At 39.0% G+C, this 20361-nt stretch overlaps 1 protein-coding gene across 2 annotated transcripts in view; it reads left to right on the top strand.

Annotated features, from left to right (window-relative positions):
- RORA (RAR related orphan receptor A) overlaps positions 1 to 20361 on the top strand; it is a 712506-nt gene that overhangs the window by 520199 nt on the left and 171946 nt on the right. For both annotated transcript variants that reach the window (XM_023585999.3, XM_071214227.1), the window contains one exon: positions 11408 to 11437. In XM_023585999.3, coding sequence (XP_023441767.1) covers positions 11408 to 11437 — 30 coding nt within the window. The remainder of the gene's footprint in view (positions 1 to 11407; positions 11438 to 20361) is intronic.

The raw sequence follows: 20361 nt of genomic DNA, 5'->3' as shown, positions 1-20361 counted from the left end.
AGCCCAAAGGACCTCAGGCAGGAAGAAGCTTGGAGCTTTAGAGAAAAACCAAGAGTGAAATAGGTGAGGCAGAAAGAGAGGGCATGAGGCAGACGGGATCAAAAGTCCTAGAAAGAACTTGAGCAGGGGACTGACATGACCTGGTTTACAGTTTTAAAAGCCTCTCTCGACTTATGCAGCTTCTAAATGATGCTGGTCAAGCCGTTCATGGGTCCAGTTGAAATGTCCTGTACGCTCATGGGAGACTGAACGCAACCCAGGGCTTGTAGCCTACAAAGCCATGCTCTGCTCTCTGTCCTGCCTTGATTGGTTGGGTGACTCGGATCCAGTCACTTCGTCCCCATGAGCCCCAGTTTTCTCTATTTGTAAGGGAGAGGAGCAGTTCTTCAAGTCTCTTGCAGATCTACCATTTGGTGATCTAAGTAGAGTAAAATTCCTAAGGTAAAGACTAAACTGCTCCAGCAAAGACACCCCAAGAAAACAGTGACTCATATGAGGTAGAAGTTTGTGTCTCTCCTCTGTGAGAGTAAGCCAGTGCAGGCTGCCAAGAAGCCCTTCTGACAGTGTCATCAGGGCAGGGTCCAGTCTAGGGGCTCTGCTTACCCCACCAGATGGCTTGCCCACATGGTTGGAGCTGGGTCATGTCCTTGTCCAAGTTCCAGCTTATGGGACGGGGGAGAGAGAAGATAGCCAGAGCAAGCGGTTTCCTTTTCAGTCACTTGAGGGTTGAACATGCCCCTTTTGTTCACATTTAATTGGCGAGAACCTAGTCTTCTGGTATACCCAGCTCCCAGGGACTGTGGGAAACATAGACTCTAACTGGGTGACTACGTGCCCAGCTAAAACTGCTGTGGAAGCATGGAAGAAGGGATATGCAGAGGCAGCTAGAAATGTGTCATACCGTTTTTGAAAGGTCCCAAAGTATTACCAGGTACCTTAAGTTCATAAAATATCCTACCTACTGAAGGAAAAAAAAATTTTTCCCAAGAGAAGAACTATGTTGATTGAAATCAAACAAATTATGAAAAGTTTTCAGTTCCCCGAGGAGCCCGTAGTTTGTCCTGAAGCTCAGCATCACCTCAGTGCCACAATTCAAGGACTGTGGGCCTTTGGGAATTTTTTTCTTTCCCTCTCCTATTAATGCAACACTAAAAGATACATTGCTTAGATAATGAAACTCAATGACAGCTGACAGCGTGCAGCTTTGCACTGTATATACCATCTTCCTATCATAAAAACCCCATGGAGAGGATAGTCTTACCTCCATCCTACAGAAATGGAAACTGATGCTTAAGCTAAGTAACTCGCCAAAAGTGAAACGACCAGCTGGTGGTGAAGCCCGGATTCCATACCTAGTCTTTTGGTCTCCAAATTCTGTGCTCTTTACATTACATGGCACTGACGCCAAAGGATTTCTCCAGGGATGCTGATACAAGGGCTCCCTCTCGCCTTCAGGGATTTTTGATCAGTCTGTTAGCCTGCACCTGCTCTGCAGAAGTCTCCACCTACCCTCTGTGGACCTTGTTGCGGATAAGTGCCGACACACAGTCACCTGTCCTCTAGTTGTGGGCATAAACAAAACCTCTATTTGGTAGCTAAAGGATATTTGTTTTTCCAGGGGTCAAAATTTGCCTAACCTTAGCCTCTATGTCTCTCACTGCATTCCCGACCATTATGTAAAACACATTAAACTAAACAAGACTTCTTTTTCAGACCTTGTACAGCATATTGACTAGTCACTTGGTTATTGTTTTGTCAATTATTAGTAGATTGTGCATCCCCATGGGGTCCTCCCAAAAGTTGCCAGTTATGCCCACACACTCATTTTTCAGACTTCAGACAGGGGAACGTGGACCGCAATAGTTCTTGTCAGAAACGGGCTCTCCTAATGGCTACCAGGAAATAATGTTTGTGATAATTAAAGCTAATATCAAGTCAGGTTTTCATTCATTATTTCATTTTATTTTTATAGTTACCTGTGAGGTGGGTATTTTAATATTAGCTTTTCTTTGTTCTTGTTATGAAAATTTCATTTCTACAGTTTTCTTATAGAAAGTTTAGAAAATAAAGGCAAGGAGAACAAAGTAAAAATCAGACTCCACCCAGAAATAAGCACTACCGTCAATTTATTGTATTTATTTCTTTTCTTTTTTGACAGAAATGGAATCATATTATGCTTTGGAACATTGAACTTTTTGTTTCTCCTAATATAGTTTGACCATTTTTCTATATGATTAATTTTTCATTATTTTGATGATGGGTTGAATATTGTATTATGCAGACAAACATGTCATGGTTTACTTATTTAACCCTCTACTGTTGACACCTGGGTGGTTTTCCTCTTAATATTTTGCTGATATAAACAATGCTACATGCACAGTCTTGGAATCAGACATGAGTACTTCTAATACTACATGTCTACTGCTGGAATTACAGATGAAAAAAGAAACTATTCCCCCCCTCCCCTTTTAGAGATAAGGAAACAGGCTCAGGGAGATTAAGTCCTTGTTCAAAATTACACAGCTGCCAAATGACAGCACTAGGCCTAGAACCCACGTTTCCTGGGTCTAAATCCTATATGAAAAAAATAGTTTATACACCTACTATAATAATTGCCATATTATTGATAAACTGTGTGAATGCTATATGAACACCTTGATGACTTTTCTTTTCTTGAATTGTGACCTGCAGAGACTAATCTAGACAAACTACAGTCAGTTCTTGTTATTACATTCTGTGATAACATTATTTTACGTTCTGTAAAACCACCTAAAACACTGAGTTGGCCAATACTAAAGTTCACCATTGCCCTGGGAAAAATGTAGGGTTAGGTTCCTGCAAGCCTCTGGTCACAACAGTTAGTCAACTTTATTCCCTAGGAAGTTCTTTGTTTTCACCAGTCTCTTAGAGATTGCCCCCATTTAACCCTGTCTAGAAACAGTATCATTGGCTTCAGAATATTTTAAAGCAACATTTAAACACTGTTCACAGTATGAGAGCTGAAACAAGAAGGCAGAACTTGACCTTGTTCAGTTTCAACCAAGAATGTGTGTATTGGGGGACCCCAATTTTTTGTCACTCTGCACTTTTCCACTAATGGCCTAGTGGCTGTGAATGACTGTGAAAGCTCCCCAGATATGGAATCTGCAAATAATGAGGAGTGACTGTACCTAAAAGTCGATCATCAGAGAAGAGCTGCTACAAATAATTGGTTTTATCAGTGTTTTCATCTTTTTAGAAATCTTTTACCTCCATTCAATATCCTACATGTTTAGAAATAACTAAAGTTGCCTCTCCACTTCTAAATTTTTGTTTGCTAACCTACTGGATCTTGGGACTTTTACTAGTCATCCTGGTTCTGACAATGAAGCTCATTTCCTCCAAATTTAGATCCAAATTCCCAGCGTTTTCACTTTGGCAGATTCCCTATCCTTTTTAGCTTATTCAGGACAAGAGTCAGCCCACAGAATTGTGTCCTCCTTAGTCATAATTAGCCTTGCCCCAGTCTACCCATACTTCTGTCATCAGGAGCAGACTTTGGTTTTGGGATGGCTGCAGACCGGGCCAAAATTTCGTCAATCTTTACTTGTCTTGACCTGGTTTGCTGACAAGTATTCATTCTCCATAAGGTGCGATTTCAGTTATCAATACAAGGTCATAATGCATGCAAAGTTTCTATAATGCCTGATTTGCTTTGGGGCCAGCAACCACATAACCTCAGGGCCATTCTTATCCAGCCAGTTCTGATGGCTTGGATTTAAGGGTTACAACAATAGCCATATGTTTGACAGCATCTGGGTAAGTCAGGTACAAACATTCATGTCAGTACCTGCCCATATTAGTGGCGAAGGTAAACAGTTTCAAAAAATTTCAGAGCCTCGTAAAAGGAAGCCTTTCCTGAAAAGGCCTGTTGATTTTACCTGAGTTGAATTACTCGTTTATAAAATGAAATTTCTCAATTTCAGAAGGCTAAAATATAAGTGTTGATAATTATCAGTCTACACCTCTGCCTGGAGATTCAAGATCAAATGTAAAGCAACTGTGTCATATCTGATAGGTAACTCCAGTAATCAATAAAAGGAAATCAGTTTGAAAGACAAGGATTCTTACTATTCCTATTGTACATTACTACTAATCATGCATTTGGCGCCAGCAAGTGATGTAAGAAGAAATTACCCTCCTTAGGGATGGACTTTTTATAATATATTGCAAAGTAATCCCTAAAAGAAAAGATGGTTGTTTCCCAAATAAGCTCAGTTTCAAGATTTCTTTCTCATATAGACTAACTTTCTCTCTCTGATGCCTTTGCTTGGGGAACCAGATGAGGAACTCTTTGTTAAGTATGAAGGCAGAACCTGAAAGAGTGTGTAGGTCTGACGTGCCTATCAAAAATTAACAGACATTTTTAGGCACAAATGTCAGTCATGTAACCTGAAGTTGGAGAACAATCACAAAAAATTAAAAATTTAAAAAATAAACAGAAAACAATTCCTCTTTTTTCCCCCCATTATCGTCTTTCACAATAAAATGGAATTTTTTTTCATGGTGTAAAAAGTGCCTTGGTTGGTAAGAAAGCTTAGATGTTATTATTGAAACAGCTCAACCTAGGCTTAAATCTAACATAAAGAAAACCTCACATTAAAGTATTATTTATGTTCATAATTAGTCTTTCTAAATGAAATTTAAAGGCTTTTTATGCAATTACAAATTGTTTGATTGTCGTAAAATCACTGATGCTTTGGTGCCTTCCACTATTGTCCTTGGTCCCTGCAACCCTGGCACATAATTTATTTCTCTTTTGAGTGAACTCTAAGCATTAGTGTCCATTAAGAATTTTTGAAACAAAGTACAGAGATTACTTGGAGCCCTTTCAGTAACATGAACTGATTATCATTAATAGCCCTTTTATCCTAGACAAGGGCACTGTTTTGTAACATCATTGTGTTTGGCAAGGCCCCATTCCAGGTTGTGTTACTGATCTGGCCCCTGCATATGTTCTCTGGCTGACTATATGTAGAATGAAGCAGGCTCATGGGACATCTCAGGATTGGGCGGTAGGGAGTGGGGGCATGCCTAGGGCCAGCTTTAAGTGCTATCTTTCCTTTATGAAACCATTGTTAGCCATTCAAAGAAGCAGCAGCAGCAGCAGCCACCACCTAACTGCTGGGCCTCATTTCTTAGCTAATGTTCATGGGCTGCTTATAAAATTGTTGTTTTAGCTGGTAGCTCTTTACAATGATGAAGTCACAAGGAAGTAAAGGGAAGCACATGGACCATGAGATTGCATCCTTGTGCTTTGCGTGTTGGTGACATGTCAAAAGCAGACTAAGGGTTCCAGGTTTTATTTCAAAAGTTCTGTCCTGAGCTCTCAAACATCAACCTACCTGATTATCCACCTCTTTAACGGCACTGAAATTTGTAGCTGTGCCTGCCCAGGGCATCTCTCTCTGTTTATTTGATGCAAAATATATGTGTTTAGATACAACCTTAGTAGAAAAGAGGCTCTGTGCTACATGTCCATTGTGAATTGTCTTAACACTTACTCTAAACCTAGTACTGAGAATTTTATGCGTAAGAGAATGGAGGCTCAGAGAGGTTAAGCCATTTGCCCAAGATCTCACAGCCTGAATAAAATCAGGCTTCTTGTGAGGAGGGAGAGTGAATCTTTGGAAGGTCCTCAGATTTGGAGTGCTTTTCTAGGAATTAAACAATGTGTGAGGATAAGGTAGAATCATGAGTTGAGTCAATTAAGAAATTTCTTAATTATCATTCAACCCATTTCCATCTCCCCTACCACACACACACTTGAAATATGGAAGTACTGACAAAAAGAGAGAGGAAGAAAGACCCCAAGGCATTTGATTTTAGATATTCCTTTTTTATTAGTTTTCTGTTTCTTTTTTTGACTATAAACATGTTTAAACTTATCCATGTTTAAAATATCTCTATCGCAACAGTTATCTCCTTGTGAAGCAGGACAAGAGAAGGCAAAGAGACTGAATATTGTCAAACTGGCAAGGAGCATCTCTTGCAGCTAGAGACTTGCCCAGAATGCAAAGCCTCTGGAAATGCTCATTCAGGAATTGGCATGTCTGAGGAGGAGGAAAGATGCCATGCCATCTCTTATGAAAAAAATTTAAATAAACATGGTACCCAGACAATTGCCTAGAAACCAAATGACAATAAGAAGTCCATTAAGGAAGTTAATTTGTTCAAGTTGTGGCACTGATTGGAAATATCAGCTTATATTCCTAAAATTCTCTGCTGTATGATAACTGTAACTCTGAAACTGTTCCCTACTGATAACCATGACAGTGATAAATTTGTGGACATGACATTTCCTTTACTTTACTTTGAAGTATGGTCAACGAAAGAGAGTCAGGCAGTCTTACTGTATTAGAAGCCTGCCTTTGGATCAGGTTTTTGTAGGAATTTTTCCTTTTTTTAAGGAAGTTAATTGGCAATATAAAACTGCTGTCATATTATTAAGTTAGAAATTATCCTAAAGCATTACCTGGAAATTTGTGATTGATAGATAGATTGACAGATGATAAATGATATAATAGATGATAGATGATATAGATAGATGATTGATATATAGACAGATAGATAGATAGATAGATAGATAGATAGATAGATAGATAATGGAAGGTTGCAATAAAATACAAGGAGTCTAGCAACTTTTATCAAAAGGTACCACTTTTCTCTAGCCCAGATCATTTTAAAAGATCACCCAAGAGAGTGTTATCTTTTACTTTTGTGGTTACTGCCTTCTTTCTTCTTTGCTTTCTAAAGACAAAAGGAAAAAAGGTTCGAGGAGTTACCTTTGATTGTGAGCTGCATTAAAATTTCACGGGGAAAAACAACTCAGGCAGCCTATTGCTTATAAAGAGGATTGGTTTGATAGCTCAGAAGCAGGGCAAGGACCCATTAATGGATGAGCCAGAAGGGAAACTGGGAAATCAGGCAGTTCAACTCCCTCTACAGATGAGAAAACTAAGGCCCAGAGATATTAAATGGCTTGCTCATGGAATGAGCTCCCTTGGGGTCCGTGTGTGTGCTGCTATTAGGACATCGGTCCCCGTGTCATCCCCTCCACAACTCCACGCAGTCTCAGTCTCTGTGGAGAGAATTACCCTGCACTGTGGCCTGCTGAAGAACCTGAGGGAAAGATCTTGATGTTCTTCCCAGTCCTTTGGAAGTGAACCAAAACCTTCCCAACAGCTGGACTTGGTTGACACCCTTTGGTGGTGGCGCTCAAAGTCTTCTACCCATGCTGGCCAGCAGCCCTCTTAGGCGATGCAGCCACTTGTTAGTGAACGTGTATCTTCCCTTGACTTTCGAGAGTAAATGATCACCGTGGAGTTCACTGCCTCGCATGGAGTCTTGCTTTTAGAAGCTTGGTTCTCTTGCTCATGCTCTCCTCCTGCAAATATGAGGACATGCAAGTCAGAGCACTTGGTCTGAAAACCAGCGTCCTAGGCTGTGAGTCAGTGGAAATCCAGGGATAGCTTGAGTAGCTATGGCAGAGCTTTTAGTAGCACATTCTAATTCAACTTTGTTAAAATAATACTGTGTGGGTTGCCCACCCCTTACCAAAGTAAATAACATTTACATCACACTTTCCAGTCTGAAAAGCTCCTTAAGCATCATTATTTTGCTTTAATTTCACAGCAGCCTTTTGAGGTATTTTTATGATTATATACAAATTTTAAAGGCCAGGAAAGTAAGGCTCAGAGAAGTTAAATAACTTGCCCAAGGTTGCACAGCCAAGAGGCAGGAAAATGTACTGGCTAAGAACACAAGTTCAAGTTGACTTGATTCCAAATCTAGTTATCTTCAGAGCTGCCTTTAAAACGTTCATCCTTTCATTTTTATGAAATATCTGGAATAAACATATTCATAGAGACAGAAAGTAGATTAGAGGTTATCAGGGGGCTAAGGGAAGGGAGGGAATTATTGCTTAACAGGTACAGAGTATCCGTTTAGGGTGATGAAAAAGTTTTGGTGATGGATGGTCATGATGGTAGCACAACACTGTGAACATAATTAATACCTCTGAATTGTACACTTAAAAATGGTTAAAATGGTATATTTTATGTCATATATACAGTATCAAAATTTTTTTTTAATGTTCGTTCTTTTTCACTCCTGAGTAAAATTAGAGCTCTTCACCTCCTAAAATACTTACTGAAATTTATCTTTAGAAAAAAATAGTTCTCCAAAAGTTCTTGATTCAGAGCTCCTAGTAGCACTTAGGTTTGGATAAGGTTTTTTTGTTTTCTTTTTCCTGAAGGCTTGCCCCTCTGTAAGGAGAAAAATTGGCAACTTATGACTACTGTCATGTCATTGAAGATGAACTGTATGGTGAGAAAGACAGGGTTCTTACAACCTCTGTGGAAATGAAAATAAAGAAAAAAGGCAAGCCCTGCCCCTGTCCTGCTGGCTTTTATGGATAACAAAACGGCTGCTGGTAGCAAACCCAGGCAAACATTTCTACTGTGAGAAAAGGCCCAGTGGGGACAAAAGTAGGCAACTCGGGCAGCTGGATTCCTGGCAGAATGTTCTCTTTCTGCCAGGGACTCAACTTAATATGATCTTCTAATTGGAAGGAGTGTTGTTCCTGTGTGTTTACTTCAGTATCTGTTTGAGTACGTTTCCACCCCAGCCCAGGATAAAGTTCTCTGGTTTAGATAAGGCTGGGGACAGGGTCCCGTTGGTTTTAAATTGTTTCCACAGCTTTCTGCTGAATTATATGCTCCAGGGGCTAAGTCTTTTTTTTGAGTATATACACTTTAGAGAAGTGCTACCTGTACCAGGTTTTTTGTGTTTTGTTTTGTTTCTTCTTGCCATGGGCAAACTTCCGGTCCAATATTAACTTCCCACAAAGAAATTTTTTGCTTCTCCGAGCCTCAGTTTCCCCAACTGAGAAATGAAAGACTGTTTTCTGCTTTTTAAAAAACAGGTCTCTGAGTCAGTTATGATGAAGTATTTTGCGCTTCTATAAAGAAAGGAATTGCACAAACTCAAGCCCTTAGTGTAATCCCAATTGTTATTTTTTTAAGGAAGGAATGAGAAGCGGATTCCAATAAATTTTCTGATAGTTCTGTTAAGTTTTTCCTTTTTGTGTGTATTTGCAGTGTTTTTTGTTTGCTTGCTTTAACTAGGGAAATAAAATTCTGTCTTCATAATGGCTACTAAGTGAAAAAAAGTATTTAAATGTTATATGCAGTCGTACCTCCAAAATTGGGAGTTTTAATGAATGTTTAAAGAAAATATTGCTTTTGTGGGAGGGGTGTGTCTTTTAAGTTTTTCTCCACAAAACTGTAGTTATTAAGTGATTGGTATATCTTTCAGTGTATATAATAGATATAATTTGCATTATATTTATATAAGTTAGGGTTGCCAGATAAAATACAGGGTACCCAGTTAAATTTGAATTTGAAATAAACATCAAATTATATTTTAGTGTCTGAAGTTCAAATTCAACTGGGTATCCTGTATTTTATCTGCTAAATCTGGCAATATAGGGGTCTCCCTCATTTTTTATATTGATCATTGACCAGCAATTAAATCCAGAGGGCCAAGAGTTTATGCTATTGCTGAAGTCACGCCTTAGGCTGGAGGTATGAGAAGTTGTGTCTGCTGGTACTGTACCCTCAAAGGTCAGACGCCTTCCCTGGGAAGACTCAAAATCTATTATCAATATAATAATCATGAAAATATTTGATGAGAACACTGCATCATGCTGTATAATAAATTTAAGTAGAAAAGTCAAAGCAGTGGTATTTTCATCAGGCCTTTGGATGTCAGGAGAAAATAGTTACATACTCAGCGAATATAGATAGGTCTGTCTGGAGCTGTGTTAAATCCAATTGTGTGGAGGTTCTGAATAATCAAGAGTGACAGCATAAGCACTTTCTCTTCAAAGTGATTTTACAGAAAGCGGTATTTCCCCAGGAAAGTATACATATATCTCCCATAATGCTGAAAGAGCACTAATGTATCAATTTATTGGTGCTGGTGTCATGAGCTGGAGTTGCAAATTGTATTCAAATTTTAAACTTTCCTCACTGTTGTTGCTAGGCAAAGTTCCCTTCCCCTGATAAAGATTATTTTTTAAAATTTCTAGAACACTTTTATAATTCCCATGTGAGAGAGACGTCAAGGATCTTTGCAGAAGGTTCTAACTTCACTTTGCGAAGCCAACCCAAACATGAGGAAAAACAATTGTTTAGTTTTCCTTAATAAAAAAAAAAAAAAAAAGAATTCGAGTTGGGCTATATAATTTCAGCTTCCCTAAATAAGTCCCTTGGAAAGTTGTGGGGGGAGCAAGTGTATGATTTTGGTTTTGGAGCACAACTCTGGAATTGACATTTTTTTAATGTCTGCTGTGGATTTTCATTTCTTCCCTGTATCACATGTTCCATAGTTAAGTAATAGGTCTGATGTGGGTGCCAAATTTTTCAACTTCTGCTTTCCAAAGGAGGGTTAAATAGTTCCCTTAATAACCTGAAAGAAAAAAAGTCAAGGTTTTACCACAGTTCTTAGTCACAGGCTAAATGCTTTTCAACAGTTTTATTACTTTGAGCCTATTTAGTCTCAAGAATGTCCCCCAAAAAGAATGCAGCATAAAGGATTAAAATATAACACCTCTGAAATGGAGGTAGTACTGCTTGCATTGAAGCATGCATTGGTGTTATCTTTATATGGTCATAGTTGCTGAATATTACTTAGTTTCCTTTGTCACCTCCTGTCCATAAATCATCTTGGAAACACCAACGGTGACAATCCACGAATCCCTTATATGTTCAAACCGTCCATCTTCCTTTTGGTGCCATTTACAAAGAATGAGCGGTCATTTGTTCTGACCTTCATGAGTATGGACAATTAAGGACGTGTTGTGGATGCTTTCCCCCTCACCATTAAAAGTTAGGCTTCGTGTGAGCAGGAAGGGTCCTTTTCATTAAAAAGTAAACACAGGATCGCTGGCCATAGCAAATTATTTGCTCTGCTGCTCATCCAGCTTGTGTCTGAATGTGTCGACATTATTCTCTTGTGCCTGAAACCTTCCCCACTCTTCCTAATAAACACGCTTATACCCCCTATATAAAATAAAAATAAGAGTCTTCGTTCACCCTGCTTAGCCCTATTTAATTACTCTCCGGGCTGCTGCTTTTTTACCACAGATCCTCTGCAACAGGTAGGCGATGACCACTGCCTCCATCCCTCAGGGTTGCCTTTCTTTGGGTTGCATCCAGTGGTGCTGTCACGCAAGATTAAAACGAGCCTTGTCTCCAGGTCATTATCTGAACAAACCACGGTCCTGAATACTGTGAATGATGTACATTCAGGGAAGCACCCGCTGGACATTTTCTTACCTTTGTCATTATTTCTTCTCTTCCAGGTATCTCAGTAACAAAGAAGACGCATACATGTAAGTAATGCATTTTTCTTTTGTCCAAAGTTCTCTGGAGAGTTGGAATTCACATATGTCTGGCTGCTGTGACCCTTCAAGTATAAACTAATGTTTCAGCTGTGATCCATGGGCAACAGAGGTCATAGTTTTCAACCTGTAGTGGTCGGAAGTGGTACATCTCCACCTGTTTGTATCTAAGTGTGTGTTGAAGAGAGAGGCTAAGGCATACTCTGATGAATTTTAGTGTTTCAAGCCATTAATCTTTAGAAAATTCATGAAATCTAGCCAGGAGGATCAATTACTTACTGATCACCCTTACTCTGGATCCTTCTTAGAAGAGTTGGTATGTTTCTAGGAAACATCACCTTGATTTCTTTTCAACTCTCCTTTTCCTTCACCATGAGTTCATAAATTGGGCCGCTTTGTACTTGTGTCTGTAGAGCAGAGATACTGACTGGGAATACAGGCTCTGTCGCTCGACCATGGGCAATGGCCTACAAGGGCCCTGGTAAATGGCATCCGGTAGTTTGATGTGGAAATGTGTGCTGGATTTATACTCTGTATTCATTACCACTTCTCAGGTTCAACTGCTTTCATCAATTGCCTTCATTCGAACTACACCATAAGTTTACAAACTCATGTCAATGTAAGGTGTTGTGATTTGCAATCGGGCAGTGATGTTTTATTGTGCCTTGAACAGCAGGATGAAACCAATACGTCATTGACGCAAGCAGTCAACTTTCACTGTACTTGACCAGCATATCACTGAGACTGAATTAATGGTGTCATTAGAACTTGATAAGGATTGTAGACCACAGATATATACTGTGCTACCTATGAGATGTGCTTGGACATCCTTCTAAGGCAAGCAATGGAGATAATTATGGCACAATTTAGGGTCGACAAATATGTATCCCCAGATTTTTTCTTAATTATACTTTAAAATTTTTTTATTTCGTGTGAAACATTTGGGGACAAAAAAAAAATCTGCATAACACCAATGTAGTTTAGTTTGTGCCTCCGTTGATTCTTGAAATCTGGTCTTGGGTTTGTCTGTCTGTCTATTTGTATTTGTAGAAATCAAAAATAAGCAAAAAACACCAAATTCCATGAGAAGTTGCCTGACTTCTAGGGCCCAGGCCTGCAGTCTCTTTCCACATGGCTCTCCCATGGGCTTCAATGGAATGTGTGTTTGAGGGAAGATGAAAAGGTCAGGCCTGTATAGACACATGATAAGGACGGCACCTCCATCTCTCAATGCATAGATCCGGTTGGCTGTCCCTCCACCACGGTAGTGTGTGGCCCTTAGCTTTTTGGGGGTTGTTTTTGTTGTTGTTGTTGTTGTTGTTGTTCTTGCTGTCGTCGGTGCATATTTGAGCTCATGATGACTGAGAGATTGACAGTGCAGGAGACTGAAGTCCTCTGTATATCCGCAGGGCAGGCATGGTACAGAGCGCTTCCTTGCACAGCTTTGCCCATGAGCTCGTCCCTGGCCTGGAGGGACCCACTCTAGAGGTGGTAAGTAATTCAGTCTTTCTGCTAGCTCAGTCCTGGGCCTCTCCTGAACAGGGGCTGGTGGTTGTGCCTACTGTTTGTGGTGGTTTGGGGATGGACTCCTGTCCACCTGGTGATATACAGAAAGCCACTATTTGCATTATGACTTGGCTCTTGGAGAAGTGGACAAAACCACAAGTTCAACTCCACTGGACATGAAGAGTGCTCCTCAACTAATAAGTTAACATAAGACAGAAACTATAGACGTAGCTAATATACAGCTCATCTATCTATAAGGACCTTCAAGGAACTGTCATCCCTGACACTATTGGCATTGGCCTCTCTACAGAAACATTAATCTGTGGTTAAATTTAAAAACCATGGAAGGATTTAGGTGACATCATAGAGTGGTGGCTAGTGAAGAAAAGTTGGTTTCCCGATAAGATACTCTAACCAGATTGGCCTTTCAGCAAAGGCTTAAAGAAGTCCTTTAGTTAGTTATACTTGCTTTGAAACAAAATCAAGGTATAACCAGAGTGGGTGGATTTTGAGTGCCTTTCTAACTCTGAAAACGAGAAGAAAAATTCTTAAGCATTAAGCATAACATAAATGTAGAAAAATCTAAAACAATGCTTTTATATAATTCAAATATTAAATTGACAGAAAGATTTAGATCAGTAACCATCTTGTCTTTAGACTGATTTTTACTTTCATGATTCATGGGAGAGGGTCCAAGATAAAATGGCCCAGTGACAAGTTTGGAAGAATAGTACCTAAATAGACAGTTGGCACAAAACTTTGCACATGCCAAGGAGAAATTGAATTGTCCAAGTTGTGAATGTTAGCAAAAGCCCTCTGTGCCACTTAAATGTGGAGATTGTTTTTGTCACCCAGCTTAGCAGAGAGCCCATCATATTTCTGATCTGAACATCTCTACAGGGCCTATAACTTAAGAGAAAGAAGAAAAGCAATCAGTTCTTCCTCTAATAAATGTCACCCAAATGATTTCTTCTTTAGCATCTGTTGGATTTTTCTTGAAAACTGAACTGTCCTAACTTGCCTATAGGTTTTCTTCAGATGTTTAATTCCAGCTCCTCTTAAATCATCCTGACATCTGTTCTTCAAAAAGTTTCACTATCAGTGAAGTATACGAATTCATTTTTGCACTGTCTCAAAACTTCCATTTTTAGCCAGGGCTCTGGAAACCATGGTCAAGACCTGACTACATAGTCATCGACAGCTGAAGTCACCCCCTATCAGCAGTTTCAATCTGGGTTTCCTAACTGACCTCACAGGGAGATCGTTCGACTTACAAATTAACATGTACAGTTGCAGAATATATTATCAGACCAGAGCGCCAGCCTGTAGGTACACCAGTCAGAGGTACATTAACTACAAACTGAACCTGAACAATTGTGACACCTGATAATATTTTAGGCCACCTTGTTATCTGGAAAGCACAGGTATAGCTTCTTTTAAAAAAAAAAAAAAAAGTTTTGGGTAAGTTAAGCCAGAAACTCTCATGAAAGAAAATCTGATTTTAGCTTCAGAGAAGAGTTGATGTTCACAGACTTTGGGGAACTTAGGAGGTTTCTGAAGGGGAATCTTGAGCGTTTCCCTTAACGTTATGTTGCCTGTGGGAAAGACAAACATTAGGGGCTCCTAGGAAAAAAGTCCTCGTGCCCATATTGGTCAAGAAATTCTTACATTTGTGATATTCCTCAGTCGGTGGTGGAAAGTGCTGCTGTTGGTTTTTGTGCGTGAATATAAGGAGTTTTTACTTGTGGACATATTAGATAAGTTTTTACACTGTGGTGTAGGATTTCAATTTAATTTTCATGGCGGTTATAGAGCCCATGTGTTTGTTGGACACTTTCAAAATTGCTTTTTGCTTTAGTGTTTCACAGGTTTGTTCTTGTCTCCTTCCTGCTGAAATAGCATTGTGTGGCTAAGTATCTTTTTCTTGAAAGTAACTGCTGTCTTGGTTTTTATTATTTGCCAAGGACAACTGATCATTTATTCCTGACTTCTTAATCTAATTTTACTTGGATAGTTCTGCATTCACTAAGATGTTAGATGATGACAAATATGGAAGCGAAAAAGTGAAAAATGTAACAAATCATCTTAGCTATTTCCTGCTACTGGGAAGCTTAGCATCACAGACCCAGAACCTAAGGGAATGTATCGGAGAGCCTGATGCAGACCGAGAAGATACCTGTTAGGGCCCCAGACCATGGCACTTCCTCCTGTTCCCATCCTTGTTTGTATTCCTTATTCTTCCTGTTAACCCAGCCTGCTTTCCTTCACAGTAAAGGCCAAGCACTTACAAAGGCACAGAAATGGCAGGTTACTCAGCAAGCAGTCGGGGAAATGTGCCCGTTTAATCCCAATTTGCATATGTCAATTTTCCCCAATAAACAACAAAATAAAATGTTTCCAGACCTTCCAAAATACTTTAACACAAGTAATTATTAAAAGGTAATGATACATTTTCAAATGTTAAGTTGCAGCATGCTAAACCTGACATAAAAAATTAAAGCACTGTATTATTTATAAAGAGATTTTAATTCTCAAAAGTAAAAATATTTTAGCCCAAATCAGAATATTTCTTTGAGAAATAATCTTTTGGATCCATAAAAACTGTGTTTTTCACAACCATTTAAAGTAGAATAGGTTAATATATTCATTTTTTTGACCCTGGAGATTTGGTTTCGAATTTGACTGAGAGAAAATTAGTTTTGAGGTCCCAACCCCCTCTCCTTAGGCATTTGTTGATATCACAAAACCAACCCAACAATTTATCACAATTTTTGCCATTTACTCAGGAGAGACCAAGAACTAGAATAACCTTATTTTCTCTTTTTCTTTTCCTTTCCTTGAGGCCACTCTTTTGGACTGTAGACTCTTAGCAACCCCAAACTTTGAGCTCACGCACTTTATGTTCATAGGCCCGGAAAACCCAGGAACCATTTTTGGCAAAGCTAATGGAAGGTGCTTTGGTTTTATAGTTAATAGATTGCCATGACAACTCATGTGACTCACAGTGTGACTCAAAGCAATTATAATTTCACTTGCTGGCAGGGTGTTTCATTGGGACAGACATGAGAAGAAACCACGCTGAAATTCTTAGAGGAGACCTTCACCCATATCCTGTCGACCCATTGACAATTAGGAAAGAGACTAATACAGTGTTCCCGAAGTGACTGGAGGATGCGTTTCTCAGCTTCTAAAGGCTGCCTTCCACTCCAGACATTAAGCTGCTACTGACAGTGCTGATGCTCTGAGGGCTAGTCAACGGACAATTGTTTATTGAAGATCCATTTTGCCCTGCCAGGTTCTTTGCTTTCAAGAAGCTCACACACTGCATCTGTTAGGGAATTAAATGAGGAAAGGGGCACATAGTCCAATAAAACAATCTGAAAACTCAAATGTCAAGTGTACCATTTCCAGAACATTCTGCTCATAACTAAAAAGTTGTGAGCAGACTAGCTAGACTAAGCTAGAAGTTTGGAAAAGAAGAAAAGAATGAGAGACCATCAAAGGTTCTGATAAACATGATCCAAGCATACATTGTAATGAAGTAAAAGATAGAAATTTACCTCTGGATGCTAAAACTGTCCCTATTACAGATCTACATCCATTCTCACCCTCAACAATATCTATTTGTTCCCTTCAGGATCAGCCAGTCTGAGGAAATTAAAAAGTATCCTACCATCTGGAACATTTGCCTTGTTTAGACTCAGCTTGTGTGACTAGAGCCAATCCCTTATAATCTTAACAGGATTCTTTATATTAAAATATAAATGGACTGCACTTCGCCCTGCCAAGGTAGGACTTCCAGATAGAAGATTTGTATAGTTCATAGTGAAGATACATTATTTCCATAGAAAAACAGAGTATTTAGCTATGTGTTTCCATCAAGGAATCCATTTGATCCACATTTACTCAGTTAATAGACCTCAAATTCATTAATTGAACTTGGACAAAAGTATTTGTGATCCCATCTCATAACGTAGGTTCAAAAGGGTGTGTTGAGACTGCCATTGACCCTTTAAATCCATGATCATCACTTGGGAAAAAGACAAAAATACCTAGCCTACCAGGTACTTGTGCACATTTGATAGACTCGCTACATATTTAATAAACTCTTACACACGTTTTGTGTTGGTCTTTAAAGATAGGCTAGATGTCTATTCCAGAAGTTTGCATGATTTCTATTTCAATAATGATAGTAAAGTGAGGCTGGTCATAGTAGCAATTCCAGTAAGTAAAGCAGTAGCGGCTACTACCATCTACGAGGCAATTCTAGTACGCTAAGCCTTATGTTTAATGCTTTACATGTACTATCTAATTTAATCTTTTCATTAGCTCCATGAGATGTGTATTATGTACACCCCCAATTTAGATGAGAAAACTGATCTGGGAGATTAGTAGCTTAGTTTAGAGAAGTGAAATAACCCAGCTAGTTAGGCGCACAGCACAGCCAGGACTCAACATATAGGAAATTGGCTCCTTGCATGCATATAAATGCCACACTGTAGCATCTTCAATTTCAACAGTAGTTCATAGTTATTGAGTACTTACGAAGTGCCAGACGCTCCTCTAAGCACTTTATAATATTAATTTATTTACTCTTTACCACAATCTTGTAAGGTAGGTATTGCTACTATCCCCATTCTACAGATGTAAACAGGTTCAGGGTTCCTACCGTTCATAGAATGTAGTGGAGCCAGGATTCAAAGCCAACCTACAGTGCCTAAATGCTCCCAAAATGAAAAGCTTCATACTTTAGCGTGGCTTTTCTACTCTAAAGTATAGGAAGAAATCTTAGTGCAGCATAGTCATTTCTACAATTGATTCAGGTTTTCTTTTACCACACAACATTTTAACCTAGACAGGCTTTTCAGCTTGGCAAATCAACTGATTATAAGAAAGGGGAATCTTCTTCCTACTCTATGAAAAATTCCATTAAACAAAGTAGTACCTAGAAACTAAATAGCCTTACCTTTTTAACAATCTAACATAATTCACCAAAGAACTGCTGTGTATGTTATGTCACTGTTCAGATGACACAACCAAATCTATTATACAACACCAGTTCCAAATGGTTAGTTTATACTATTAGGATAATTGTGTTCCCTACACTAAGCGCAATGCATATTTCTTATGATATAAACCCATTTTCCTCTGAACCAAAGCCTGTGATGGACATTTATGTCTTTTATAAGGAAATTGTACATTATTCTTTTATCAGGCCACCTTGGTAATTCATGTATGACTTTAATTGCCACTACAAGATAGTATGATTCAAGATACTATGGTTTCCTGAAACTTAACCAAAACCAACCAAACAAAACCCTGAAAGCTAAAAGAATGCCTGGGAACTGGGGAAAGAAAAGAAAAGAAAAGAAAAAAAAATATATATATATATATATACCTCAAAGGGTTATATAAGAGAATCGAATATCTAGGTTTTAAGTATACTCAAGCATACCCTAATTTTAAAATGGATTTATACTTACATCAGCTTCTCATTTTGTTAGTATCTGCATCTGAATGAGTAGAAATCTAGGAGAAGCAGAGACACCAGAGTGTTGTGACATGAAGAAAATTAATGCTTATTCCAAGGAAATCGTTATCACTTGGGCTGCCAAAGAGTAAAGTATTTTTGTAATTACATGGTTCTTCCGATTATAATTGATGTTCATATCTGTACATGATAGTGATGGAGGTTTTCATTTCTAGGCTGTCCAATTAAAATTTTTCCTATGACTTCCCAAAAACCTTCAGTGGAATGTTACCCACCCATTCCATTCCCACCTTGGGGTAGGCATTTTTCCTATATAGGAGTGAGGTTTCTTTCCCTCTTTTACTTTATTGATCTTCTGTGCATTAACTCCTGTTCCTAATGTCTTAAATAGTTAGGAGCTGAGCATAATGATTAAAGGGTTTATCAAGAAGCTGAAAATGAGAGGATATGCTCTGTGAGATTAAGGTTTGGATTCAGTAACAAGGATTTAATCTATAAACCTTTTTTTTTTTTCCTTTCATTTTTTTCAGAGAGGAAAAGAAGGTAGTATGGTGAATAATCCACACATGCATGATTCCAGGATCTGAGGAAGGAAGCCTGGAAACCAGGCAGCAGCAAATCCCCGAAGCCCTATGTCCTCATAGGGCTAGAAACTAGGCAGATTGCAGTATTTTCTAGCAACTACTCAGTGCCTAGCACTGTGTTAGCCATGGTGTAATACAGAAAGTTTAACTCATCATCCTCACTCTCTAATAGTTTAGACTGTACCTTAAGGAGAAAGGGCAGACCTACATGAGGGATTTCTAGTCATGAAAGAATTCCTAGAAAATGCAGGGCTATGCTTCCAGTTGGGTTATTTAAATGCCACATGAGTTGAAATCATCCAGGAGAGCATCCTGGACTTGAACATGGGTGGTGAGCCAAGCTTGATCTGGAAGGGTAGAGGAGATTGGGTGTGATCAGTAGATCAACAGGGGGTTCAGTAGACAATATTTTTACGGCCTCTGTCATTTAGTTAACATTATATAAATTTGATATTTTGTCCCTCGGTCCCATCTCTGAACCCTGACAAAATTCTTATCCTTACATAGAAGTTCTTCTCTGGCCTTTTTTACTTTTGAGGCCAGAGCACCTCAAAAGGTGCTTATTGAGCAGGAAATATCTAGTCCAAAAAGGGAAGATTATTCTGATTATTAAATAAAAATAGTGTTTGGCTTTTTCTCTAGCTCCCCAGTTATAAGGTCTAATTGTAAGACTAGTTCTTACCATTTCATCAAAATCAGAGGCAAGGAATGAGAGGGAAACATGCATATTCACTTTGAATCCTATGGCTAATGGCTCTCCTTGCGTGCTTTCCTGGGCACTGCTAATTGGCTCTCGAAACACTAGGAGCCTATGCCTTTCCAACCCTGCTTAACTCAGCCACAGCTAACTTTATAAAGAATTTGAACCCCAAATTCTAAATGTTGCTCACACCTTAGGATTGCAAAGTAGGCTGCACTGATTATTTTTCATCAGCACTAAAGCTTATTTCCCTCACACAGCTGAACAGTATAGCAAGAGGATAATCATACTTCCTTTTCCCTTTGTTAGTATTTCTTATTTTTCCAAGAAAGAGTTTCTTTGTTGCACCTAAAGAAAATCAAGTTCCACGGATTTTCATTGGCTGCATGTTTGTAAAAGTCTTCAGTCTAATGAACCATATCGCGTTAATTTATCTGTCTTTCTTACACCATGTCTTTTTGTGTCGACAAAACTGAAAATTCACTTTCCCTCACCAAGTTGGGGCATCGGGATAATTGATTATTACCAGTCTCTGCTGTTCATAGACAGGATAACACCAGTTCCTCTAGAGAACAGGTGAAAACTAAACTCTGTCCCCCGAGGCCAATGAAATAGCTGTTTGGTCCCCTGTGTG

The sequence above is a fragment of the Dasypus novemcinctus genome, chromosome 3 (genome assembly GCF_030445035.2).
Source record: "Dasypus novemcinctus isolate mDasNov1 chromosome 3, mDasNov1.1.hap2, whole genome shotgun sequence".
In the NCBI taxonomy this organism is placed as follows: Eukaryota; Metazoa; Chordata; class Mammalia; order Cingulata; family Dasypodidae; genus Dasypus; species Dasypus novemcinctus.
The sequence above is the reverse complement of the archived record's forward strand: the minus strand, read 5'-3'. Positions and strand labels throughout refer to the sequence as shown.